General features: G+C 50.2%; 1 protein-coding gene across 1 annotated transcript in view; it reads left to right on the top strand.

The window, feature by feature from the left end:
* Positions 1 to 27,401, top strand: part of Slit3 (slit guidance ligand 3) — a 659,658-nt gene that overhangs the window by 546,503 nt on the left and 85,754 nt on the right. The window contains exons 13-16 of the mRNA XM_004661033.3: positions 8,516 to 8,659; positions 9,797 to 9,960; positions 20,328 to 20,478; positions 22,028 to 22,102. Coding sequence (XP_004661090.2) covers positions 8,516 to 8,659; positions 9,797 to 9,960; positions 20,328 to 20,478; positions 22,028 to 22,102 — 534 coding nt within the window. The remainder of the gene's footprint in view (positions 1 to 8,515; positions 8,660 to 9,796; positions 9,961 to 20,327; positions 20,479 to 22,027; positions 22,103 to 27,401) is intronic.

Genomic DNA, 27,401 nt, shown 5'->3' with positions numbered 1-27,401 from the left:
CAAATGGGTCTACACATGTATCCTTCAGCAATCCTGAGAGTTGACCCGGAACCTGATGCCCTGACCTCTGAAGCCCGAGGGAGGCTGAGGTAGGGGAGGGGGGGCAATCGCTGCAGAGTGAGTTCCAGGCCACCTGGGTAGCTTCAGTTCCATGGGCTTAGATTCAAAGGAGGCTCGGGGCCCCAAACACAGCACCGACCTGGCTGGTGCTGAAATCCCTTCCATGCCTTCCCTGGCAACTGTCCCTGTCATTTATTTGCTGATGGTGTCCGAGATAAGTCCCCCATATACAGTTAGAGGTTAGGAAGCTCGTTCTTGTACTAGACCTTGGTCCTGGCTTCGGGGAAACACAAAGTCCGCATTCAAATGTTTGCAAGCAGCCAGTGCTCCTTCCTGTAATTAATCCTGAGCAGGTTCAGCTCCTACAGCCATTCACATTGTGTAAACACACATCCATTGTTTATTACTAACAACATTTATTGCCGTTGGGGGATGTCGGGTAGTCTGTCAGCTTCCTGGTTAACACAGGCTGCCTGGAAGTGAGTTCAGCGCCCATTTGAATAGCAGGAGCCGTGAGGCCTCCCACAGGGATACTCCAGAGAAGCCAAGGTTACCCTCTGGTATTGCCGACTGCATCCCCTCCATCCATCCCCCTGGGCTCCTGGGACATCTGAGGAGATGGCCAGCTGCTCCTATTGGGTGGCTTCTGTGAGGGCTTGCCCCCAGATCAGAAGCCTGTTGTCCCCAAAGCAAGAAAAGTGGTCAGTGTGTCACCAGGATTGTTATTTCCTTCTCTGATGGACAGCTCATGCTGTCTGTCACAGTTTTCCCTAAAGAATGAAAAGCACTCATTTAGCACTCATTGATTTCAAGGCATGCCCAGAAAAATTCCTGGTGGAGGGAGGGTGTGGAGTGAGCTTAGAGGTCGAAAGATATTAAACCTGCTCCAGGAGGTTTTAAACCAAACCAGACTCTCTTTAGCCTGGATTAAGTTAAGACAACCCAGGCACCTGTTGTTCAATTTGCTTGGAAGGCAGACAAAACCATTTGAGGCTCTTGGAGTTTGCCAAGCAACATGCCAATTACAGAGCAGTGAACAAAACTTCACTCCAAATAGCTCACTTCCCTTCACCAGCTGTTTCACACAAGCTTCTGACTACTTGCGCTAACCGTGGCATCTAGCACTGATTGAATGCCTAATATGCTCCGGGACCTAACGCTCAGCAGTGTCTTGTACGTTGTCTCCTTTAATCTTTGCAGCAGAGCTAAGAGGGAAGGATTTTCAAAAGGCCCATTCTATAGATGGGTAACTGAGTGTTAAGTAACTTGGTCGTGGTCACTCGGTGTATAAGTGGTGGAGCCAGAATTGAAACCTGGACACAGTGATTCTGCCGTCCATGTCTTTGTCCATGGCACAACCTTCCAGAAACTTCTTCAGACCCAACCGTGGGTATACCTGCAGTTTGTGCACGTGGGATATGAATTGCTCACTTACTCAAATTGAGGTGCCACTAAACTAAATCAGTTCATCTCGTCATCCCTCAGTGTCAGTTGTAGTCTGCTCGCTCCATGGAACTTGCCCTAGTTCATGGCCATAATCCTGTGGCTGCATGTCTGAAGCCCTCGGAGCAGCAATCCAGGGGCTCTTGTCTATAGAGACACACCTGGGAAGGAAGACAAGAGCCATTTTCAGCAGGAGAAACTACTTAACTCGGGGATGCATTCTTGAGAGAGAAGTTCTTTCCTCTCTTGTGAACCTGTCATTTCTGAAGGAAAAAGCTGTTGGGAGACCTAAATTCTGGAATCGTCCATGGCTTGGTTGAGTGATTGAGCTCCTGTAAAGGACTCATTAGTCACCAGGTGGCATTCAGATAGGGAAGTGACCACCCCAATGGCTGTTGTAGAAGGGAAAAGCCAAGTAGAGCTATAATGGACCAGGTTGCTTGATCTCCCGAGAGCCAGGTCATAGCTCTCCCCCGATCTCTGTCAGCCTTCCTGTAATACCCGCCGTGGGCCCTGTTGCCAGGACCCTCCTGTGTCTCTGGAGTAGATGGGTCATTTTCTCAGACAGGCCACCGGATGGCGGTGCTGCATGCTGTTTCATCCCCATTGGGAATCACCATGACAACCCTCAGCTCTGACTACAGTGCAGCCATTTTCAGGAGAGAAGGGGAGTGTCACCCCTGCCCTCTTGGGTCTTGGAGGGCTCCTCCTGTTTCCTTGTATGAGTGTTTGGCATGACACAGATCACAGCACCATTCACTGGCATGGGGAAGACTCTAACCAAGGCCAGAGTTCCTCGGTACTGTGGGATAAAGCACCACTTGGGTCTTCCCCCTGTCTGGCCTCCATAGTTGCTGACAGCGAAAATAAATCACCCCCCCCCTTTCATGTAAAGTAGATAACAGATAAGGATATGTTCCAAGGAAAGAGAAAAGTCTTATGACACTTAATGGGTAAAGAAATTAGGATGGCAGAGGATTAATTCTAGAGAAATTATTAACAAGATGGGGCGTGTCTAAAGATCATTTAGCTCACTCAGAGGACCAAAATTGTTCCCCTAATTGGCATCCTCACTGACACTCTATTCCCATGTGTAATGTGGCAAATACCTCCAGAGACACATAGATTGTTCTGTTAGTCGCAAGGAGCCTTTATAACACTTTCTTTACAAATTCTCCTCCCAATGGAGGAGTCAGAGAAAAGGTCACACCAGAGGCTGCTGGCACCATCTTTCCACTTTCACACATTTGCTTCATCTGCATGTTTATGAAATAGAAACAGACTCCCAGCCTTGCTTCAGGACAAGGAGGCTCACAAAGCTGCTGCCCTTTGACAGAGGTCGGGCAGCTTCTTGGATCTTTCTTGGAAGAGCTTCGCCCCTTCTCCTTAGAAGCCCACTGTACTCACTCTCTCTCTCTCTCTCTTGGTACTGGTTCTCTGAGAAGACCTTGTATTCTCTGGTGTCTGGAACCTGTCCTTGGCATCTGCAGACAGCCCTCCATAGCAAGAAGGAAGCCCTCTATAGCCGTGTCTCCCACAGACCCTTGGGCAGGTGTGGAAGGACAGACAAAGAACCTCTGAACCACTGAATCACCTGCAGCTTGCTGGAGTTGCCAAGGTGATTTTAATGCAGTTTATCATTCATTCACCCTGACTCCAGATGTTTGTTTTTGTGTTCCAAACCCTGCAGCAAAAGCCTGTGAGAAGGGGATATGGGGTAAGGGCAGTGGCTCAGTAGTCTTCTGCTGCAGTGGCCTTGGTAGGGAGCCTGGGCCCTTTTTATACAATGGGCACATCTTCCTCCCGTGGTCCACATTCCCCTATAGCCTAGACCTTACTTGGCACATGAGGCTGCAAGCTGCTACTAGTGATGAGAACTCCTGAGCCGTCACTGCCTGGTGCAGCAGTCCCATCCCTAGCAGAATGAGTCATGAGAACCCTCTCCAACCTAGGCTCAGGTTTTTTCCCTCCCCCATTAAGCTCTGGCTTTATGTTTCCTGCCCTGCTTTCCCTAAAGGCAGCTGCTCCTGGAAAGGATTATCTCCCAGCGGCATTGTTATGTTGCGTCGTCAATGGGCTGAGTGCTAATACCTCTTGACATGAAACATATGTGGAAGCCGAAAGTGCTCCGGGAAGAGGGGGTGGCAGCATGTCTCAGCGCTAACATGTGCAAATGCATTTAGAAGGTGATGCCCACGTACACCCACTCTCCAGTGCACTGCTCTCCTGTCTCCTCCGACAGGAGCATGGCTCTGCTTGCCTGTATTGTTAATGGAGGTGGCTGCAAAGAGGCTGTCTCCACCTCCTGCCATAGCCTTAGGTGACTCCTGCAGGCCTCTGGTGAGTAGGATGAGTAACAAGATAGCAGAATGGGGAGAATAACCTACGACTCACAGGTCATGGAACACTGCTCAAAGTTATTTGAGGTTCTTTTGAGTCCCAGAGTGTCATCCATTACATGGAGATAGAATTTACTAAGTAGGGCTATGGAGGATTTGAGATATTAATATTTATAGGGTGTTTCTACACTACCTGGCCACATAAGTGCTTAGCATGTATTCCCTGCTGGGATGCCATTCACCAAAACTGATCACTTCAGTCCCTCCCTCTTTGTACTCTTGTGGCGTAAAAGGTTCCTTTGCACTTTGGAGGCAGAGGTAGGAGGATTGTCATGCGTTCGAGGCCACCCTGAGACTACCTAAGGAATTCCAGTTCAGCTTGGGCTAGACTGAAACCCTACCTCAAAAAAAAAAGCTCCCTTTGGGAGGAGAACCAGAGAGCATATGGCCCCAAAAGAAGGTTGACTGTGCACTTGACATATAGTTGTGCGCATAATTCACCCATCGACCCGTTCTGCCGGATCAGGCTGGCACCCGGTTGGATTGCTGGTGTTTTCAGTTTGGTAACCAGACAGCCTCCGGAATGAGGCATGCATGACTATCTCACGGTGTGTGAAGGATGCTGTTGTCCCCTGGCCTTCTGAGTGCAGTGTGACTTCATGGGCAGTGGGGGGAAGGGGGGCAGTGTACGCCGGTTCCCAGGCTGGCCCTTGGTTATCCGTGCTCCACGCAAACACTAGGTAAAGAGACTGCACCCCCCCCCCGTGCCAGTTCCAGTGACTGAGCATCCAAGCTGAGACTCCTTCTAAGAACTCACTAGACTTCTGTCCCAAGGGGGCAAGCAGGGGCTTCCAGACCAAGGCTAACAAAAACAGGCCTGCCCCAGCAATGGGGAGCATAGAAAAAGGATGTACGTGGATTTTAGGCAGCGGAAGAAAGATAAGCTTTGCTATCATACAGATTAGGGCTTCACTTACTGCTGGGTGACCTCCACCAAGTCTGTCACCCCGCAAACCCTCGGCTTCCCATCTGAAAGATGAAGATAACGATCGTGCCCATGTTCCCGTCAACAAAGGAGGTCTGTGTCCAGGATCTAACTGTTGATCCCCATTTCAAATCCGAAAAAGCCCGAACACTCCAAAATCTAAACCTTTTTGATCACTCATATAATACCACGTGTGGAAAATTCCACACACGATGAGACAGGTCACAGTCAAAGTAGTGGCATACTAAAAAAGTATTGTATAAATATTTCTGGCTCCATGTATAATAAGGTGCCTATGAGACATGAATGAATTTGGTGTCTGAGACGGATCCCATTCCTAACATCTCGCATTATGCGTATGCAAGTATTTCAAAATCTGAAATCCCAAATGCTTCTGGTCCTAAGCATTTCAGATAAGGGATGCTCGGCCTGCAGCTGTTCTGTCAGCTCCATTGTATGGAGCTGGTTTCATGGAAGCCACACTGAGTTGAGTAGCTGCCAGTCTTCCTCCCGAAAGAGAAAGGGCAGAGACAGGCTGCTAGATCTTGCTGATGCCGGGAATCAGCAAGGCCGTCCTTAGCATCTAATTCACCATAAGCAGCTTAATTTTATCTCTCCTGACACCTCTGTGTCATGCTCGGGGGGTGGGGGGAGCTGAGCAGCCTGGTAGGGGATGAGTGACCAGGAGACTATGCCCTTTTCTGTCTTTTTTTATTTTATTTATTTATTTTAATTTCCTTTGCTCCCTGCTTCGTGAGCTCTGCACCTTGAACTCTTTTTCCTGGTAATTCTGCCAAGCTGGGTTGTTTTGATGCCCTGCCTCTTTGAAATACCATCCCATGCCGAGAGATGTAAGAGCAATGGGGAACAAAGAAGTGCCCGGATAAGCATGGGCATGGGAGCAGGACCTGGAGGGTAAGGAGTGCTGCCAGGGGACGTTCAGTCTGGAGATACTTTCAGGACAAGTCAAAGTTGTCCCTTCTCTGTCCCCACAGCCACCTTCCGCTCCCAGTGTCAGATACTCCTCTGAACCAGATACTGTTGTTGGCTTCATGAGTCTCTCTGTCAAGGTCTCAAATCTAAATGCAAAGACAGCGGAATAACTGGCGAGGGGCACGTGGTACAGAGTAGCAAACGCCGTCACAGAGCATGTGTGTATCGACGGCTGCGGCCACTCCATGACCTAAGAACTGTTCTGTTTTTGTGTTTGTTTTTTCCAAGAGAAAAAAAGAAATTAGAAATCTGATATGTGTGTTGTATGAAACCCAGGGAGCTGGGGTGAACAGATTTGCATGGGGCATGTTATGAAATGATGCAAGGAAGAGGATGTCCTCAGGCCGTCAGCTCAGTGCCTTTCCTGCATCGACATTTCCTGACAAAATGATGCACTCAGAGACTATGAATGGTGAGATTTAGAACAAGTCATTTGCCAATTACTTTTTTTAAAAATTTTGTTTATTTATTTATTTGAGAGCGACAGACAGAGAGAGAAAGAGGCAGAGAGAAAGAGAGAGAGAATGGACATGCCAGGGCCTCCAGCCACTGCAAACGAACTCCAGACACGTGCGCCCCCTTGTGCATCGGGCTAATGCGGGTCCTGGGGAATTGAGCCTCGAACCGGGGTTCTTAGGCTTCACAGGCAAGTGCTTAACCGCTAAGCCATCTCTCCAGCCTGCCAATTACTTTTATGAAAGAAAGGAAGGAAGAAAGAAAGAAAGAAAGGGAGGGAGGGAGGGAGGAAGGAAGGAAGGAAGGAAGGAAGGAAGGAAGGAAGGAAGGAAGGAAGGAAGGAAGGAAGGAAGGAAGGAAGGAAGGAGGAAGGAAGGAAGAGGAAGGAAGAAGGAGGGAGGGAGGGAGGGAGGAGGAAAGAAAAGGAAAAGAAAAAGAAAGGAATAGCTCGTGGGGGTGAAGGATCCCTTTCTGACCTGGCTGGCTGGTCCATTTCTCCCCTGCTCACTTCACCCTTCTTCAGAGGCTCCCGACATCGAATGACCTTGGCTGCAATTTAACATACAGATCACAGGGAATTGTTGAGGGAAATGCTGCAAAGGAGATGGGCCAATGGGCGGGTAAATACGGGCATTCATGAAGTAGATGAGCCCTCTGGAGACCTGATTATCATAAGGCGTGCCAGCATGCTCCCCGGAAGCTCACCTGACCTTGAACAAGCCCTCCAACTCTCAGCTTTAGGCTCCTCACCTGTAACTTGTGAGGTGGCTCTGCCCATCTGCTCTGGTTACTGTGAGAATAACAGGAGCTCTGGAAAGCACTTTGGAAAACAAGAGTATTATAGCAACGTGAGCTTTTTCTTTTTTTTTTTTTTTCTTTCTCCACTGTGAGGCAAGAGGACATCTGTGTGGACTCAAGGGACTGTGTCCATTATTAGCCAGATTAAACAGGCAGTTCTTCTTCTGCCTGTCTCTGCCACAGCTGCCTGCCTGCAAGTGGCATGCGCAGGGCACGGTGGGTAGACATGCCTGCAGTAGAGAAGGAATTCAGAGCCTGGGGGATGGGGGCAGCTCAGCCATGGCCAGCTCCAGCGTTCACTGACTATGACATCAAGAGTCTCCTGAGGCAAGCCCACTGTGGAGCCTGTGGGACATTCCCCAGCAGGGAAGCTCTGAACCAGCCTTGAAAATCAAAATTTTGAAAACTCAACACTTTTTTGAGCCCCTCTTGAGCCCCTCCCCACCCATACACACAGTTCTTTCATTCAAGAAGGCTCAGGGCACAGTCAGTCAGTCTAGGATCATGAAGGGAAAGTTTAACACCCAGAGCTGCTTGACTTGGTAGCGCTGTGTTCTGAAAACTTCCCCTGTGGTGCCCGTGGCATTTGCTGGAGAAGTGCCAAAGGCCACTTCCCGTGGTGGTGCTTTGTGAAGGAGGCGGGGAAGGGTGTGAAGAGCCAGGATCACAGTAGCATGGGACCCTTGTAGATGGGCAGGCTAATCTTGGGGAAACCAGTACCGCACGGAAGAAGGAGGGGTCAGGACAGGCCTCTGTGAGGAGAGACTTGCTGAACTTGCGGAAAGAGACTTCAGACAGCCAGCAAAGGCACCCAGGTTGTGTTTACAGAGCAGCAGGTGACGGATAGGACTGGAGGGTAGTCGCCAGGGACATGATGTTAGGATGGTGGGATGAGAAAGGCATAGATTCAATCACATGGACTACCTATGTCCTTAGCACGCATGCACATGTGTGTGTGTGCACGTGTACATGCACACGCACAGTGGTCACATTTTTTTTTTCTGGGAAGATGACCTATAACTGTCATCAGACTTCCCATGAAATCAGTGATCCAAAGGAGCTCTGAGGAGTTCTCCGAATCAAAAATCACCCTGAAACAACTGTCAGATGCTTTTTTATTCCCTTGTTTGTGATTCCTGGAAGCTCTGAACTCAGGAGCAGGAAGTTCAGTGCACGGTGCCAGTCCAGGCCTTCTCCAGGGCTGCAGGCTTAAGGAAAAGTTTCAGGTGGTAGCCATATGTGGCATCTATGACCATGGTCTGGGCAGGTGCCCAGGTATGTTTCAGAGACTGGGCGACCATAAGAAGACATCCCCTCCCGTCCTCTGGGCCACGGCAGGAGCTCAAGCCCACGCCGCTGCGTGATGGCAACGTTACAGCTGCCTGTGTCCTGCTGCCCCAGTCCCAGCGTTAGTGACCGGCGGCCTCTCTTCTGCCCACAGCCTCCTCAACGCCAACAAGATCAACTGCCTACGGGTGAATACCTTTCAGGACCTGCAGAATCTCAGCCTGCTCTCCCTGTATGACAACAAGCTCCAGACCATTAGCAAGGGGCTCTTCGCCCCTCTGCAGTCCATCCAGACCCTGTGAGTACACTGGCCCAGTAGCTGCAGCGTCCTAAAATGCCCAGTCTCAGAGAACGCCCCAGCCGAGGCCAGGCTGAACACCTGCGGGAGGGTTTCTGGAGGCTGCAGTGGGAGGGGAAGATGAGGCTCAGAGCTTCCCCGTGCTGAGTATGTAGGCAGGGCTCAGCCTCCTGCACTATTGCTGTCCCCAGCTTACATGTGAGGGAACCAAGGCACAGAGGGGTTAAGCAGCTTGCTCAAAGTCACGGCTAGTAAGGAGCAGGCTGCGAAGCCCGGCTGAGCTGCTCTCATAACCTTGGCAGCCGCTGTGTTCGGAGCAGGCTCCGTGTCGGATGCAGGCTCGCTGGGGATGCGTTACCCCAGAGAGTTCCCAGCACTGCTGGCATGTACAAATATCACAGGCAAACAGATGACAGCTGAGGGCAGATCTCTGCCCGTGTTTTTGATGGTTCCAACCTCAGGCTTTGACCCCAGCCCAAGGCGTGCAATGAGTCCAGGGTCTCCTGGTAGAGCCTGGATTTCATCTGGTGCTTAATTTCCCGGTAGTCAGAGATGGGAAGCCACACAGCGAGGGCAGCTGCTTTGTATTGAATCCTCACCGCATGCCAAGCTCTGTGGTTAGCGCTGCTGGGTGTTCCTTGGTGCTCAGGGGAAGCGAGGCCCTGGGCACTCTCACGACAATGAGGATCATAGCAGCAATACCTGCTGCTATCTATGGAATACCCACCCCATGCCAGTCACCATGCCAGCTGCCTTCATGTGCCTGGTATCACCGAGCTTGGAGAAAGAAAACACATTTGCCTCTGAGAGGTGTGAACCCTGAGACACGTGACCTGCATTGAGTGTTGGAGAGTGCTGTGGTGGAGAGTGGAGATGATCTGCAGTGGGTCCTGCCCCCAGTGGGGAGAGCTAGGAAGACAATTCCCCAGCCCGAATGCTAGCTGCATCTCTGCTGCCTTCAACAGACGGCCACCCCCACCTCCCTCTTTGTCTGAAGATAGCTCAGGTTCTCCAGACATTCAGGGATGATGAGGAAGGGGTCTTGTACCAATGTGCCAGGGCCCAGTGCCAGACAGGGTGGTGGTGGAGCTAGGCACCACAAGTCACTCCTGATTGACAGCCCCATCGCTCTTTCAGCCACTTAGCTCAAAACCCGTTTGTGTGCGACTGCCACTTGAAGTGGCTGGCTGACTACCTCCAGGATAACCCCATCGAGACCAGCGGGGCCCGCTGCAGCAGCCCGCGCCGGCTGGCCAACAAGCGAATCAGCCAGATCAAGAGCAAGAAGTTCCGCTGCTCAGGTAATCAGGTTACAGGGGCTGGGCCCCACTCTCTGACTCAGAATACAGCAGCCCCGGAGAGGCCAGTAATCCAATCTGGAGGACAGCAAGCGCTGTAATGGCTCCTGGGGAGCATCTTTGCAAATTAAATTGGGGAAATTCAGTTAGCCCTGCAGAAAACCAATTACCTTATGGATTTAAAATAAAACACACTCACACAATAAAGGCGTGGGGGAGGGAAACAGAACCCAGGCTCGCCTGCTCCAGAGCTGGATGAAAGTTAGGAGACAGGCCAGCCATTGAACATGTGCCCATGAAAGGACGCAAAGATTTATTTTTTTTTTTTTTGTCTCTCTGAAGCATGCTCCCCAAAGGCAGATAGAGTAATAATAAAAATATATATATATACAAATATAGGGCAAGCCAGGCAGCAGGCCATCTGTAGTCTTTGGTGTGGCCCTCCACCACAGCAAGTTATACATTTCACAAACGCCTTCCCTATCTCCTCTGAGCAGATGGCAGCTCGCTGGTGATAGAACAGCCGAGTCTAGCGAGAATCAAAGCATGTGCTCCTGTGCCCAGCTCTGTCTTTCCTGTGCCCCCAGGAAGGACATAGGGACAAATGGCATCTTTGAAAGAGAAGTGGCAGGGCTACTACCCCTGTGTCCTTTGGCATTAGGAAAAGACAGAGGAGCGCTGTGCTCCCAGAGCTCAGAAACCAGGAGCGTGATGTGCCACCCCTCACAGTGTGTCTCAGCAAGCACGCTGCTCCTGTGCTTCCCAGGAGTCCTCTGCAAGTGTGTTTTCCCAGGAGCACCACCGGCATGGACACTGGTCATCAGAAGACCAGTAGGCCGACCTCTGCTTCTCCTATGGTGGTCTCACCCATCGTGTAAGAAGTCAGAGTCTTGCCATCGTGTCCAATGCTTTCCCGTGGGTATCCACAGTGACAAAGTTCAGCAGCTGAATTTCAGAGACCCCGGGGATGTTTGTGGCAGTCTGAGGAGTTGATACCCATTTGTCTTTTACCAGAACAGTGATGTCAATTATGAGAACAGTTTCTTGCCCGAGAGGAGCACTGGGAAGGATGCTTCTAAGTTTGATTTACTTCTTTTGGTAGTCCCTGCAAGGTCAGCAAGAGAACCCTGCTGTGGGCTCTCAGGTGAGGCCCCCTCCCCCGAAGGTCACAGTCAGCAAATGGTTGAGGAAGGGCCAGATGCTGGCCCGCTGGCTCCTTGACACCATCAGCATAGGACACAGGGTTCAACTGCTTGAGTAGCATTCTTCTTAGAAACTTGGCTCCACCCATTCACCCCCAAACCCTTTCCTTAGATTCCTTCCTGGCCTGGTGGGTCATAGTCCCCTCCCAGAACACAGCATCACCCAGACACACTGGCCCTTTCTAGGCCTCTCCTCATGACTGTTAGCAGCCTTATTCCTTCTTTTCCTACCCCGACCCACCCATGGCTCAGTTAATTAACTTGTCCAGTTAGTGGCTCCCGAAGAAAGGGTACCATGTGCCAACATTGATCCTCAGTTTCACAGATGCCCTGACAATACCTGTGACCTTGGATTGAGGACCAGACCCTGCAGGTGGGAGCGGGGAAGGGCGGGGCAGGGATGGAGTAGGCTCTGAGTCCAAAAGTGGTACCTTCAAGGAACACATCCTATCAGTGGCCCAGCAGTGACTGGTGGCTGGGATAGGTAGGGCTGGGCAAAGTAGGGCGTAACAGGCACAAGCAGAATTAAGTAGGAGAACAAGGTCTACAGAACAGAGCTGGGAGACAGTGAAGCTAGTTTAAATCTAACTGTGCCACTGTCTGCCTTGCATTTATGAGATCTCGGGTTCTTTTTCACGTGAGGTAGAAGTGGGTCTAGATGAAAATGAAACAAGGAGTGGCCTCTTGGGTTGGCTTTGTCAAAATTCCACTTTTTAAAAAAAATTACTAAGCAGAAAGCTTATTTTAATACCAATAGGGGCAGTCAGTGCTAGAATGAAGCTGACTTAGAATAGCCTATATGCTACACATACAGACACTTTGTTGCTCAGGGAGAACCACTGAGCACCAAAGGCCTTGGCTTTGAAAAACACTGGGATCCATGCCTACCTGGGCCTTGAGAGGTACAGAAACCATAGACCTAAAGCTCTGTGTTTCCAGGAAGCTCTAGAAGAAAGGAAGGAGGAAGGGAGGGAAGGAAAGAAAAAGGAAAGAAGGAAGGAAGGAAGGAAGGAAGGGAGGGAGGGAGGGAGGGAGGGAGGGAGGAAGGAAGGAAGGAAAGAAAGAAGGAAGGAAAGAAGGAAAGAAGGAAGGGAGGGGAAACAAAGGAAGGAAAGAGAGAATGAGAGAAAAAGGAAGCAAGTGACATGGACTGGAGTTGACAGACAATAACTCTGCATTTTACTTTCCCCTAAAAGCAGCCCTCTTAGAAAGACAGCTGATGTGATTAGAAGCCAATTTGAGAGCTGCTCCTGTGACATGTAGAGCCCCTCCTTGAGCAGGGCGTCTGGCTTCCCAGCTGCTATGTCTGTCTGTCTGTCAGCTACATCCGCTGTCCTGGGCCACAAGATCACTTTAAGGGTGGATGTGGCTGGCTGGGGTGATCTGACCATCGGATTAAGTCTTTCTGCACAAGCCCCACCTGGGAATCACTTGGCAGCTGAAGGAGCTGCCTGCCTTTTGTCAGGCTGCCCTGCTTTGTGTAAGCAGTGGTCATGAGCTCATGATGAAAAGCTCAGGGGTGGGATGTGGATCAGAGCTCTTGTCAGGCATGTGCAAGGCTCTGGGCTCTATCCCGGGCCCCACAGATTCAGGAAAAAAGAAAATAGAAGAAAGGACAGTATGCTCAAAGATGGCAAACAGAAAGACATTTTGGAGACCTCAGAGATAATCCAGTCTACTCTAGAGACAAAAGCAGAAAAGCCCTAGCTGAGGTTTGGCCGATCACCTTCTGGGCAAGAGCAGCTGAATTACTATGAGGATTCTATCATACTTTGAAAAGTCTTAATCACTTACTTCTGGGTCCCTCCCTGTCATTTTGGAGAAGGAAATCAAAGAGAAGGACATGGTGGTTTTCGGGCTTAGGAAACCTGCCCTGCTCAGTCACCAAGGTCCTAATTAGCCTCAAACATGAAATCCCAGAACCAGAGTTCACAGGCAAGCCCTGTACCTCTGGATGCCAAAGTGGAATCGACCCCACCTTCTCACTTCCTGGCTACAGTCTGGAAGATGAGGGATTAGGATAGAGAGGTAAAGCGGTCAGGCATGGGCATGGGTACACGCTTCCTAATGGGTCCATCATTGTCGACAGCCTACGTGCTGCCGAGGTGCTGAGCGTGAGAATATCTTGTCCTTGGACCCAGTCCCCAAACACATTTGTAGAGGGGAAGTTGTGCTGGACCTCCTCTGGAGGTCAGGCAGAGAGTGTCTGCATTACCTAGCACTGGTTCCGTTCTCTCTAAGATGTACATATCTCCAGCCCAATGCCAAGTGTCAGGAACGCCCAAGTCAGTGCCCACCACCCTGAGCCTATGACAGATATGGGTATAAAGACTGGGCACCTCCACCTGGGTCCTTGGCACCCATTCACAGGATTCCCAGCCAAGAAGGAGATCTGGAAATCCAAAAGAATTCAAGATTTAGGTATTGGATGTCTTATCTGTGGGCCAATCACATGGTTCCTCTCTCTTCCTTTCTTCTCTTAAACTGCCAAGAGGCCCCTCATCAATAGCCACTACCCACTTCTGCACTCTCTAGCCCTATTACCTCTGTGACGGTCAGTGTTCTCAGACCATGGTGACTGAAAGTATTTCCGTCCCAAACCCAATCCCAACTGTCTCCTCTGTGTGTGTGTGTGTGTGTGTGTATGTGTGTGTGTGTGTGTCTCGAGAAATGTGCTTTTAATTCCGCATTTCTCTTCCACTAAACCTCACATCATCTGGAATGGCTATCAGCCAGGATACTGAGTTATAGAATGTCTTCATGGCCATGCAGGACTGGTGGCAACTGACTACCTCTGTTTTTAAGGGCATGGGCCATCACTCCCACCACCGGGGCTAGCCCTCTGTCACAAAGCACCCAGAAGATACTTTGCCAAGGTTCACATCTTCTCAGGTCACGTGGTGGAATGGCACAGAGTTTAGAGGTTCAGTTCCTGGCTAGGATGTGAGCCCTCCCCCAGTGTCCTTTAACTGCCCCCTTGGAGATGGTCTTTTCTGCCCACAAGCTCCCTTGAATGGGTGTATCTGATGGTTTCCCACTTGTTAATGCTTTTCCTCTGAGTCTCCCCAGAACTGGGCACAGGGTGGTGGGGCTCCTATCTTTGGCAGCAAAAAAACAAAAAAACAAACACAGTGGACCTCACTCTGATACTAATCGCACTCAGTGGGGGCCTGCTCCGGTTTCCGCTTCTCCACGCTGCTTCCTCTGAGCGCTCCTGTCCTCCTCTCTCTGACGCTGCTTCCTGACCTTGACTCTGACCAGTCACCACCGCGGGCCTTTCCTTTGTGCTTGATCTAACCATGTGGTGGACCGATGGAAAAGGAACATGGTTCCGTCAAGCACCGCGGAAAGCCCCGCGCTCTCCTGCAGCATGGCCCGCCGCCACCGCCACCGCAGCCACCCACCGCAGCCACCGCTGGACTCTTCTCTGCTCTGGAGCACCACCTCTGCCAGACCCACCTGTCCGGGTCCTAACCCACAGAGAGCGGGGGGGGGGGGGGGGGGAGGGGGAAAGTCTGGAAGGAGTCAGATGCAGGGTGCCAGGGATATGGGGAAACACTCTGTGACCATACTCAGACTCTATCCACATCTCCAACCCATTGAGGCCTCATGCCCTAAGTCTATTCATCTGATTTCAACCCGGGAGTAATAGCCACGTTCCAGTATCCCATTCAAGGAAGACAAGTAGACCAAGGCACATACTCCACTGTTTCACAGGAGAGCCCTGGCCCAACAGCCTTACCCCAAGTAAGTTCACGCAAAGGGCGTACACGCTGCCCGCGGCCCTCACCACCACCTCTGCTGGAGCACACTTCACGTGAGACGAATGTAGCCCAAGCGTGGAGTCAGACAAGCAAGGCTCTGAGATTTTAAACCCTGCCCTGGGGCTCCCTCTGAACCTGACCTTCGCTCCTCGTGAACGCTTTGGTCCCCTTCCCCATGAGACCCAAAGTCCACTCGGTCCCCTTGACCTGCAAGCAAAGCTAACACAGAGGTGCTGGGATTCTCGCCGGGTGTCAGTTCAATGTCACGTGGGGTCTGTGCAGGAACCTCTGTCTCTGACTGGAGAGAGCGCTGTCTTGGTGCTTCCCGTCCTGTTTCTTACGTGTCCTGAACCCAGTATGACCAGAAGACAGTGTTAGCGGTTCCTCTGCTAGAGTCTGTGTCTTATTCCATGAGAGAGAGAAGGTGGCTCCACACCCTCGTTTCGCACAAGGAGCTAGATCTTGAGCCCCCATCGAGCTGTGCAACTCAGTATCTCCTCTCTTGGACTAGCTCCCCAAACAAAGGCCCAACCATTGACAAGCAACGGGTGTCCTGTTGACCTCTGAATTTTTCTTTTACCACGTGCGGGTGTGTGTGTGTGCAAATGCATATGTGTGTGCATATCAGTCCCTGCTGATCAGGTAGCGATGAACGTGGGACATGCATATGGAGGCTGGAAGACGACCTCAGGTGTGGTTCCTCAGAAACACTGACTACCATTTTATTATTATTATTATTATTACTAAATACGGGGTCTCTCGTCGGCCTAGAGCTCGCTAATTAGGCTAGACCGGCTGAGCAGCAAGTTCCAGGGATGATCTGTTCTCCACCTGCCCAGCACTGGGATCCTAGATGTGCAGCCGTGCCCAGCATTTTTGTTGCGGGTACTGGAGCTCAGACTCAGGCCCTCGTGCCGGCAAAGGCAGGCAGTTTATTGACTGAGCTCCCTCCCCAGCACCTCTCTCTGACTGATACACCAAGTGCTTCCTCTTGGCCAGGCACTAAGCAGTTTGCATTATCACCCCATTTAGTGTTCACCACACTCTAAATCCCATTTTATAGATAAAGGCAGTGAGGCTCGGAGGTATGAACTAACTTGCCCGGGGTTATTTGGAGCCACACTGGCTTTGCTTTGCTTCTTCACTACTCAGCCTCCTCAGTGATTTGCCTTCAAATGGGAAGAAAAAAAAAAAAAATTTAAACCTTGATTTGAATTGAATTTTAGACATGAGTTGATTTTTTTTTTAACATCCTCTCTCAAGCTTACTTCTGCTATTAGCGACGACTTGAGTAAGAAATAAAGCTTTTTTTTTTTTCCAGTGGCTCTGCCTCTCCGCGTGAGCGTACCAGGATCTCACTGAGTACAGTCAAATCCTCCAGCTGGGAGGCTTTCCCTTTCCCCTCCTTGGAGAAGGGCTATGCCGAGCTCCTTGCCTTTGGGACACTCGTCTTTGGGAGTGGCCCCATGATGGTGCCCTTCCATCGGTGTTTCCATGGTGCTGTGCCATCAGCCTACGGGCAAGGCAGTGCCATGGGCACGTCCCTCAGCTTCCCACAGGTGGCTGCATTCATCCTCTGCTGATGGGAACGGCTGCCCCGGGCAGTGCATATGTCCCAGGCCCCGGTGCCTGGTCCCCCACGCTTGCCCACGAAGTGATGTCTGTGTACCCAACTTCATTCCCCACGTGGGACATGTTCCTCTGCTCCTTGTCGTCACCTTCTTCCCGAGCTGATGAGCCCTGGCAGGCCTTCATTCTCCCCCAGTTCCTTTCCTGTAGTCTTTCTCTCATCCCACCCGTCAGAAGGACATTAGGGGTAGAGGAACTCTAGACACAGGACTTCAGTCCCTGCTGATCAGGTAGCGATGAACGTGGGACTTTCTATTCACAAACCAGTTGCCCAAAAGATGACACAAAGTTGTGGCCTGAAAATGATTCCAGCCACCCTGGGTCCCCCAGTTCAGCCAAAAGCCGTCTGACAAATGGGAGCGTGGTCTCCCTACCTGCCTGACCCCTGACCTTTCAGATGTGACACTTTCCCCTGCAGGAAGTGGCTCTAGGAAAGGGGTTTGTAATGAAATCACATTGCTGTGGATTTTGACCTTCTACCCTCGGCTCTCCTCTCCACCTATTAAAGTCTGTCCGTGATCACTCCCAAGTGTCGTTCTGAGCTGCCCACCATAGGGGAGGAGGACACAGGGCCTGAGGCAGGCAAAAGGCCAGGTGGCATCAGCCCCATGTGAGGCCCACTTCATTGGGGTTGAGTTTTATGACCCTCCTGCAAATCCCCTGAGCTGCCTCCTGTCTGAACTCACCCCCAAAGAGAAGAAGCAGCGCCCTTTTTTCAGTTGCTTCTCTCCGCCTAAGTATTTCTGGCAGTGACAAATCTGCACTGAGATTGAAATTGACTTTTAAAGCTCTGGAAAAGTTAAAAATATTTTGGGGTAGTTACGAGCATTAGGCATAACAAATGGCTCTGAGGAACCCTGGGTAGCTTCAGCAATGAAATATGAAGTGACGTAGGTGGCATTTGAGGCTGGCTTTGACTGGAGAACAAACTTTCCCGGTTACGTACATACGCTGTTATTAACATTTCTGGTTCCCACTCATATAAAATATCACTCTTCGACCCCCTCGTTATTGCTAGCCAGAGCAATAACAAAAACAGCAGGGGGAAAATGCTGGGAAAGAACACATTAGTCCATCGAATCTAATTGCAAAATCATTTCATTAAAATGGGTCAACGACTCCACGGCAGAGGTCTGCCAGCGATAATCTAACGATACTACGGAGAGCGATTCCTGCTAACTACAGACTGCTCTCACCTTGATTAAAACGAAAACGCGTTTAATAGGCGGCTGTCCCCAGCCGGTGCCCGTCTGGAGGCTCGTGGTGGAAGGAAGGCAAACTGGGCTCCCTCCTGCCATTCTGCCTTTGATCAGCCGTCAAGGCTCCTCTGCTCTGCAAAGCTCCCATTACAGACACACTCAGAAGGAGACATACATATCCATGTGCCAAAGACCCCCTTCACACCGTCACCCTGTGGACCCCAGCTCAGTGATGTGTCCAGGAAGAAATGGTACAGATCAGGGTTATTCAGTGGGATTGATGACAGCAAGACAGGGACAAGAGATTTGCATCACGCACTCAAGCCACTTTCAAAACCGAGAGGGTACACGCATAGGTTTTGTTCTCACAAGCCCAGGGGTGCCGGGGGCAATGAAGGGAAGGAGTGGGGAGGGAGTAGAGAAGAAAAGGGGGACACACTCAGCCTTCTGGCTCCTAGGAGTCACTTCACAGTCAGAGAGACCCAGTAGGTTCATTCCCAATCAGCAGTGACCACAGGGATATATGTGAAGGCAGAGAAAGCAAGAGGGAGGGAGGTGTCTACTTTATAACTCACCATAGCCCACTGGAGTAGACACCCACTCAGTCCACCTCCACCACATTGGACTTTGGAGCTGTTTCTCGAGGTGTGGGGACAAAGGTCTAGTCATAAAACACGCTGTCAATTAGCCACATGGAGCTACAGCAGCCTGCGTAGGTTCGACCCTATGCCATGCACTCAACACCTTGTAGGCCTTAGTTTCCTCATATATAAAACGAAGTGCTAGCCTCAGGAATCAGGTAGACTCATCCATTTGAAGTTTAAAGCACATGGCTGCCGGTACCGGCTCAGTGAAGGTCAGCTCCGTGGTCTCTGATGTGCCAGATGTTGGGCCGAGATCTATGGAGGAACTGTAGTGGAATCACAGGCTTCCATACTGGGCTGGCTTCTTTCCTGAGAACTCCAGCTCCTTGATCCTACTTTTATCTTCACACCAACCCCTGTGAGATAGGAGCAGTTATTTGATTGTATTTAACATGCAGAAATGCTCAGGCCTGGTCCCACCCAGGTCCTCTGCTACTAAATCTACGGACTAGACGTGCCAGTGTTGGCCTGTGACGCAGAAAACATAGCCACACCAAGGCTTCTGATCATCACAAACACATGGTCTCCACACTCAAAAACACTTCAGGAATGGGCTGAAGAGATGGCTTAGCGATTAAGCGCTTGCCTGTGATGCCTAAGGACCCTGGTTCAAGGCTCAATTCCCCAGGACCCATGTAAGCCAGATGCACAAGGGGGCGCATGCATATGGAGTTCATTTGCAGTGGCTGGAGGGCCTGGAGTGCCCATTCTCTCTCTCTCTCTCTCTCTCTCTCTCTCTCTCTCTCTCTGTCCCTTTCTCTTTCTGTCTGTCGCTCTCAAATAAATAAATAAAAATAAACAAAATAATTTTTAAAAAACAGTTCAGAAATATGCCCAGGACACTCAGGTACCAGTGGCACCATACCGGTGCCTCAGACCAACATGGACTGAGTTCTCCTGTTGAACCTAGCTGTGTGCTCATGAAAGTGAGGGCGAGAGACTGAAGAAGCCACATTTTCCCCCATTACAGCCAGCATCATTCATGAGTCTGCCTGGCTGCTCCCTAGGGCATTTCTCAGTGACATCAGATTGTCAGATATGTTACCATTACTGTATGACCTTGAAAGAAATGCAATTTGGAAAAAAAGAAAATAAACCTTGGCTCCAACTTTCATCTCACAGGAGCGGACCTTTCGTTATAGTCAAATAATGGCTATTATAATTATAGATATTCTCTAAGCAGAGATCGAATCTGACCCTCCGATGCATTTTGTTTGTTTTCATAGTGTTCCAAATTTGAATTCATTACCAACATTAACAACCAGAAAGAAATCTCAGGCAGCTCTTAGCCAAATTCCCAAACCTCAGAGCTGTGTGCTCTTAATTCTCCACCAGGGCCCAACCTGTATTGTTATCTTGTCAATGTCCAAGCAAGACACCAGTGGTCATTTAGGACTAAATGTCTGGTCTTTCTGCCTCATCTCATTTCCTTAGAGGCCTGAAGCCCACTGAATTTGTAGCCTCTTCCCATACCATAGTCCCAACTCTTCAGTAGCCTTGGTGAAAGCACCACTGCACTCTCCCATTTGGATTATCAGGAGCAGGTGGGGGTCTGTGGTGGTAGGCAGCCTGGAGCCAAGCCCTCTTCCTACAGCTGTAGGCTGGGTTCTGCACACATGTGTCCTGGAGTATTTCTCTGAGCAGAACATCCATAGTGACCATGATCCACAGAAGCCTGAGCACCCACACACCCAGAGCCTGGTGTCCTTGAGGGCAGAAAGCGATAAACTGACAAAGAAAGACCATCTGGGAAACACCAAGGCTGAGGGGGGCGGGGCAAGATGGCCAGAGGATTAGGGAAATCTGAATGCTGTTTGATTACACACACATACATCTCTCAACTCATCGTCTCCCCTCCTCTACCACCCACAAGTCCAGGCCAAATGCCGGGGAGCCCAAGTGATGCTGACGCCCCTCTTTGGCCCCACCTAGGCTCTGAGGATTACCGCAGCAGGTTCAGCAGCGAGTGTTTCATGGATCTGGTCTGCCCTGAGAAATGCCGCTGTGAGGGAACCATTGTGGACTGCTCCAACCAGAAGCTGACCCGCATCCCAAGCCACCTCCCTGAATACGCCACTGACCTGTAAGTCCTAACCTCTAAGAACCCCCTTCCCCTCCCCATCCATCCCCAGTCACTGTGAGTCAACCCTGGTGGGGTCTCTTGGAGGTGACCCTCCCCCTCCAGGCTCAATCACATGGGCGCCCTTGATTATCTTTCATGGGATCACCCAGTTCTATAATGAGCAAAGTTGATAGCACCTGCTGGCCCTAAGGAGCTTAGTGTACCACCAGAAAAGTGGATGCTAACTACATATTATGGGGCCGGAGAGATTTCTCAGTGGTTAGAGGCACTTGCTTTGCAAAGCCTGCAGGCCTGGGTTCAATCACCACCCCCACACAGAAAGCCAGATAGGCATTTGTCTGTAGCAGTGAGAGACCCTGGTGCACCCATACACACACACACACACACACACTTAAAAAAAATAAATAAATACAGGGCTGTAGAGATGACTTAACGGTTAAGGTGCTTGCCTGTGACGTCTAAGAACCCATGTTTGATACTCCAGATCCCACTTAAGCCAGACACACAAAGGTGATGCAAGTGCAAGGTCGTGCATGCCCACTAGCAGTGGCTGGGACCCTCATGTGCCAGTTCTCTCTCTCTTAAATAAACAATACACACACACACACACACACACACACATATACAAATCATAATAAGTCAAAAAACTCAACTAGGGTGATTAAATATATCTGACACACCCTATTAAAGGGACATCGCTGGCTTATCCAAAAAGGGATGAGCTGGAAAGTCACAGCTTGCTGGAGGATGAGGTCCTGCCTGTAGGGACTAACAGACCTGCTGCTAGTCCCTGTCCCCTCCAGCCCTCCCAGTCCTGGGCAAGTTGCCCCTCACGTGTGGGGCTCTTAGCTTTCACACAGGGACAACAGTACCTACCTCTGAGCTGGGGAAGAAAGAGACTCAAGGACAGCATTCTCCTTGAATCCTAGCCAGGCTCAGCCCTGGGTAAACAGTGGAGGTCTCCTGATTATGATTGCTCTGTTTTTTGTTTTTTGGGTTTTTTTTTTCTCCAGTCGCCATAGCCCATAGCAGTGTTCACTGGCCTCGTCCTCACACACAGGAATGCTGGGCACAAGGATCCTACTCTCCCTTGAAAGAGTGCGCTGGGGAAAAAACTAAAGAGTGCACTGTTCAGGAAGGAGTTAAGCAACTTGGAGGTTGGGAGACCGTAGGGAAACCATCCTGGGGATTTAAGTTGCTATTGATATCCCCAAAATGAAAGCAGATACTTGGCATCTGTGTGCATAAAAACCAACATGTGCCCATGCTGAGTAGGCAGAAAGTCCACACCACCCTAGAGAAGGGGGCTTCCCGAGGGAGGAGGAGGCAGCCTGCTCTCTTTTGGCCCAGTGACGTCCACCTCCTGCCCCTGCCCCGCCCCCACAAGCAGATGCTGAGGTTTCCTGTAGTTCTGTTGACCCTTGCCAAACAGGATGCCCATGTGCACCTCAGTCAACGCTGCGTGGAGAGGGCTTACAGGAGAAGCAAAGGGTGTGTCTCACCTTCGGCTAACCCCAGCTCCCTCTTCTCCCTCCCCCCCCTCATGTAGGAGACTGAACGACAATGACATCTCTGTCCTGGAGGCCACTGGCATCTTCAAGAAGTTGCCCAACCTGCGGAAAATGTGAGTCAAGTTTAGAAACATGACCACCACCTCAGCTCCCTGGTTAGGGTCTGTCTGACCAGAGCAGAAAGCCAGGAGACTGGCATCCCCTTTCTGCTCAGCCTCCTAACCTCTGCTGCGGTCTGTGTTGGAAAACAGACCAATTTACAGGCCCACGTGAAACCTGGCTGCTGTCAAACTGTCAGGCGTCACATGGAGCCTGCGTTCCGCACCATCCCTGATTTTCATCCTGTGTCCCCTCTGTCCCTACCTCCCACTCTCCACCACACACACCCATCCAGGAGGTGGTGGAAGGGACTTGGCTCAGGACCAGCAACTGACTAAAGTGTCTGGGGCACAGATTAGTTGGTTTGAGATGAAATGACAACTTAAAGGTGTGTTTTTATTTTTTTTTTTAATATTTCTTATTTATTTGCAAGCAGAAAAAGGAGGGAGGGAGGGAGAGAGAAGAGATGGGCGTGCCACGGCCACTTGCTGCTGCAAACAAACTTCAGATGCATGCATCATCTTGTGTGTGTGGCTTCACATGAGTACTGGGAAATTGAACAGGAGCTGGCAGGCTTTAAACAAGCAAGCACCTTTAACCTCTGAGCTGTCTTCCCAGCCTTTATGTTGTGTTTTAGATGGAGCTGGAAGACCACTGCCTGGGGCAGGAACATCAGAGCAAAAAGGGGGGCGGGACTGGAGAGATGGTTTAATGGTTAAGGCCCTTGCCTGCAAAGCCAAAGGACCCAGATTCAATTCCCCAGAATCCACATAAGCCAGATGCACAAGGTGACACATGCACCTGGAGTTTGTTTGCAGTGTCTAGAGTCCCTGGTAACCCATTCTCTTCTCTTGTCTTCTCTTCTCTTGTCTTCTCTTGTCTTCTCTTCTCTTCTCTCTTTCCCCCTCTTTCTCTCAAATAAATTAATAAAAATAAATAAACACTTAAATTTAAAAAGGGGGCTGGAGAGATGGCTTAGTGGTTAAGCTGCTTGCCTGCAAAGCCAAAGGATCCAGGTTTGATTCCCTGGTACCCACAAAAGCCAGATGCACATGGTGGTGCGTGCATCTGGAGTTTGTTTGCAGTGGCTAGAGGGCCTGATGTGGCCATTCTCTCTCTCTCTCTCTCTCTCTCTCCCTCTCCCTCCCTCTCTCTATCTGTCTCTTTCTCAAATAAATAGATAAGTGAATATTAAAAACAATCTTATTTTTAAAAAACCCTGCTTCACCAAACAGACCTCACCTAGGGCCTGGGCATGGGCAGAGAACTCATGTGCTTTCATTGCTTCTTCTCTATCGTCCCAACACACCCCCTGCCTAGGAGTGCTGGCGAGTCATCAAGCTAGAGAGAAGAATATAGCAGCTGTGAGAGGTGTCGAGGCTACATGCCCTGCCTCACAGTGGTCAGTTCATTTAGTCCTTGTGCAACCATGTTGTGTTGGCTGCATGTCTGCAGTATTCAGGTGAAGGATCTGGGGCTCAGAGAGGTCCAGAGAACTCTCTAAGGCCTTACAGTGGGTGAACACCAGAATCAGTACTCACATCATACTTGGCTCTGCCTCATGCCAGAGCGAGGTCAGGCTTGCTTCTCTCTTCTTCCCAGTGCCCCAGCAGAGGTGTCCGCACAGGCGGTGGGCTCTGCACCACCCCAGTCCCACGACAGACTTCTCTTGGAATCCACTTCCTACCCCCCCCCATGCCCCATATCTCCCAACCCAAAAGTCTATGTCTGCTTCTGACACAAGGGCAGTATAGTCATGCTTCATTATTTTTCAATTCTCTATCTAAAACTCCACCTAGGAGGTTGGAGAGACGGGTTAGTGCTTAAGGCACTTGTCTGTGAAGCCTAAGAACCCATGTTCAATTCTCCAGATCCCACATGAGCCAGACACACAAAGGTGAGGCAAACACAGTCGCACATGTCCACTAGGTGGTGCAAGTGTCTGGAGTTCAGTTGTAATGGCTGAGGCCCTGTCTGCCAATTCTCTCTCTCTCTCTCTCCCTCTCTCTCTCACTCTCTCTCTCTCTCTCTCTCTCTCTCTCTCTCTCTCTCTCTCTCTCTCTCGATCTCTCTCCCTCTCCCTCCCTCTCTTACTAAAAATAAATAAATAAAAATCCACCTACTCACAGGGCCAGGGAGAGCACTCAGCAGGTCAGAGTGCTTACTGCATAAACATGAAGAGTTAGGTTTGATCTCTAACACCGATGTGAGAAGCTGGACATAGGCCTGGAGAGATAGTTCAGTGGGTAAGAGTTTATCGCACAAGCGTGACGGCTTGAGAGGGCATGAGTTCAAATCAGTCCTCAGCACCCATGTAAACAGCTGGTATAGCTACACACAACTTTAACCCTAGTTATTTGGGAGTGGGCAGAAACAGGAGAATTATTGGGGCTCACTGGCCAGTCAGTTTTTTCCCCCTCAACCATTAGTTCCCAACCAACAAGGTAGACAGACACTTTCTAAATACGCAAGTGGCAACTCTGGGTCCAGAAAGAGACTCCATCTTGAGGAAACACCATGGAAGGCAGACAGAGGAAGACAGTTGGCATTCTCCTCTGGCCTTTGCACACCTGCACACACATGTGCATACACAATACATACACTTACTATTCACATTACATACACACACATGCAGAAAAACAAATGCCAGTAACCACAGCACCGAGGAGGGTGGGGAAGAGGCCAGCTGAAGCTTCCTGCTCCACCAAGCTAACGAAAACAGGGAGCTCCAGGTTCGATGAGAAACTGCCTCGCTGAAAAGGTAGTGACAGAGTAGGATGCCTGACATCTCCCTCTGGCTTCTACACATGTGCACACGGTGCACAAACATGTGTACGCACATCCAAATAAATTATTGGGAGCCGGGTGTGGTGGCGCACACCTTTAATCCCAGCCCTTGGGAGGCAGAGGTAGGAGGATCGCTGTGAGTTCAAGGCCACCCCTGAGACTCTAGGTCAGCCTGAGCTAGAGTGAAACCCTACATTGAAAAACCAGAAAAAAAAAAAAAGAAGAAGAAAAGAAAAAAAGAAAAAAATTATTGCCTGCTTGCAAAGTCTGCCAGCCTGGTTCAATTTCCCAGCCACCCGTGTAAACCTGGATATGAAATGTGATGCAAATGTCTGACACTCATTTGCAATAGCAAGAAACCCTGGGGTGCCCAAACACACACACACACACACACACACACACCACACCCAGGAATAATTTTTAATTATTAAAAAAATTAAGACAAGCATGGTGGCACACACACCTTTAATCCCAGTACTTGGGAGCCAGAGGCAGGAGGATTACCATGAGTTCAAGGCCACCCTGACACAGGTCAGCCTGGGCTAGAGCAAAACCCTACCTCAAAAAAAAAAAAAAAAAATACAAGCAGACATGGTGACGCACGCCTTTAATCCCAGCACTTGGGAGGCAGAGGTAGGAGGATTGCCAAAAGTTCGAGGCCAACCTGAGACTACATAGTGAATTCCAAGTCAGCCTGGGCTAGAGTGAGACCCACTTCAAAAAAAAACAAAAAAATAAAAATAAATTGATAAATTGAAAAGAAATTTCATCTAGATGTATATGACTCCAAAGTCAAGACTTTTCATGCTTTGACTGCCATCCTTGAACACACAAATAGCAATACACACACACACACACACACACACACACACACACAGTCACTCATGTGCATCCTTTACCCAGGGCACGCATGTTCCCACACAGTTCCAGTTGAGGTTGAACAAGTGCTGCCTCCTTGCTTGAGCCAGCTCTCCCTCTGTAAGCAACTGTCCCACACGCTTAGCATTCCTGTGTACTTGGGTTGGTAACTCTGCCCATTAAACTGGCCCCAAGCATCATGCAGATTGGTAGTCTAGAGACGCAGCGTCTGAGAAGACTGTACTGCACCTTACGGGGGAGGTAGCACGTTAGGGAAGCTTCATCCATTCAGACGTGGATTCAGCGCTGCTGGCTGTGGGAGCAATGTTGATGAATCAACAATATTGCACATATGGCATTTTTAAACAGAAACACTCATAAATCAAGCTTATTATTGTCCAGGTGATGAAAATGCCATGACCAGAGGCTTGCGGGAGCCTCCTGTTTTTCCCTGAGGAGCAATGGTTTGGTATTTGCTAATTTGATAGTCCTGGTGATATTATGGAACATAGCTACCATAAATCACCAGGACTGGCTTAAGTCCCTGGTTTTATTTTTCTCAACCATCAGTGCCCAGCAGACAAAGGGGACAGACACTCTGTAGGCCTTGCAGCATCTGGACCTCGCTGGTGCCACTCAGGTCTCTCCATGCCTGTGGACGTGACCTTAGCCACATCTCCTGTGACTATCCTGTGCGTATGAGCAGAGATAAGAGCTCCTAGGGTCACAGCTGAGCCCAGGGGGCATGTGTGGGCTGGCACAGACTGGCTTGCACAGTGGCGCAGCAGCACTGGCTTCCAGGCTCCAGCGCAGAGGGCACCAGCACTTCCCTTTCAGTGACAGCTGGAGGAAGGTGCCCTTCTGCCATGGGGCAGATATTCAGATAAGTCAAACAGGCCATGTGCCCCGTGCCTCGTCTGCAACATCAGGAAGCCCTGGATGCTGCAAAGAGAACACACCTCCTCCACCTCCATCCCCCCTTAGCTGAAGCACACCTTGTGTCTGTCTTTCCTGTTCTTACTTTTGGGAGAGATACAGGCCAGGGAAAACAGCAGCAAGAACATGGGGCAAGAGACAGTCAATCCCCAGCCCAGGCCAGCACAGGACAGAAAGGACTATGACCAAAGACAAGCCCAGATCTCACCAAAGGGTCAAATGCCACTCAGCTGGTCCCTGTATGATCCATGCTACAATGAACATTGGGGCCAAATTAGTCCCACAGCTTCAGAGCAGCCAGGCAGGCCTGTGTGGGAGGAACTTGCCGGCTGACCTGTGCTCACTGAGAGTTCAATGCTGCTTCTTCCCGGCTGTGTGACTCTAGGGGTGTGCTTAGCTTTGAGGGAGATTACTTTTACCACTTATGTAATATTAAATCAAACACTTCTCTGGCTGGAGAGATGGCTTAGTGGTTAGGCGCTTGCCTGTGAAGCCTAAGGATCCTGGTTCAAGGCTCGATTCCCCAGGACCCACGTTAGCCAGATGCACAAGGGGGCGCATGTGTCTGCAGTTTGTTTGCAGTGGCTGAAGGCCCTGGCGCGCCCATTCTCTCTCTCCCTCTCTCTTTCTCTCTCTCTCTGCCTCATTCTCTCTCTGTCACTTTCAAATAAATAAATAAAAATAAACAAAAAAATTAAATTAGTATCTTTAAAAAAAACACTTCTTCCTCAT

This window comes from Jaculus jaculus, chromosome 6, assembly GCF_020740685.1.
Source record: "Jaculus jaculus isolate mJacJac1 chromosome 6, mJacJac1.mat.Y.cur, whole genome shotgun sequence".
Lineage (NCBI taxonomy): Eukaryota > Metazoa > Chordata > Mammalia > Rodentia > Dipodidae > Jaculus > Jaculus jaculus.
Note: the sequence above shows the minus strand (reverse complement) of the source record. Positions and strands in the feature narration are given on the sequence as shown.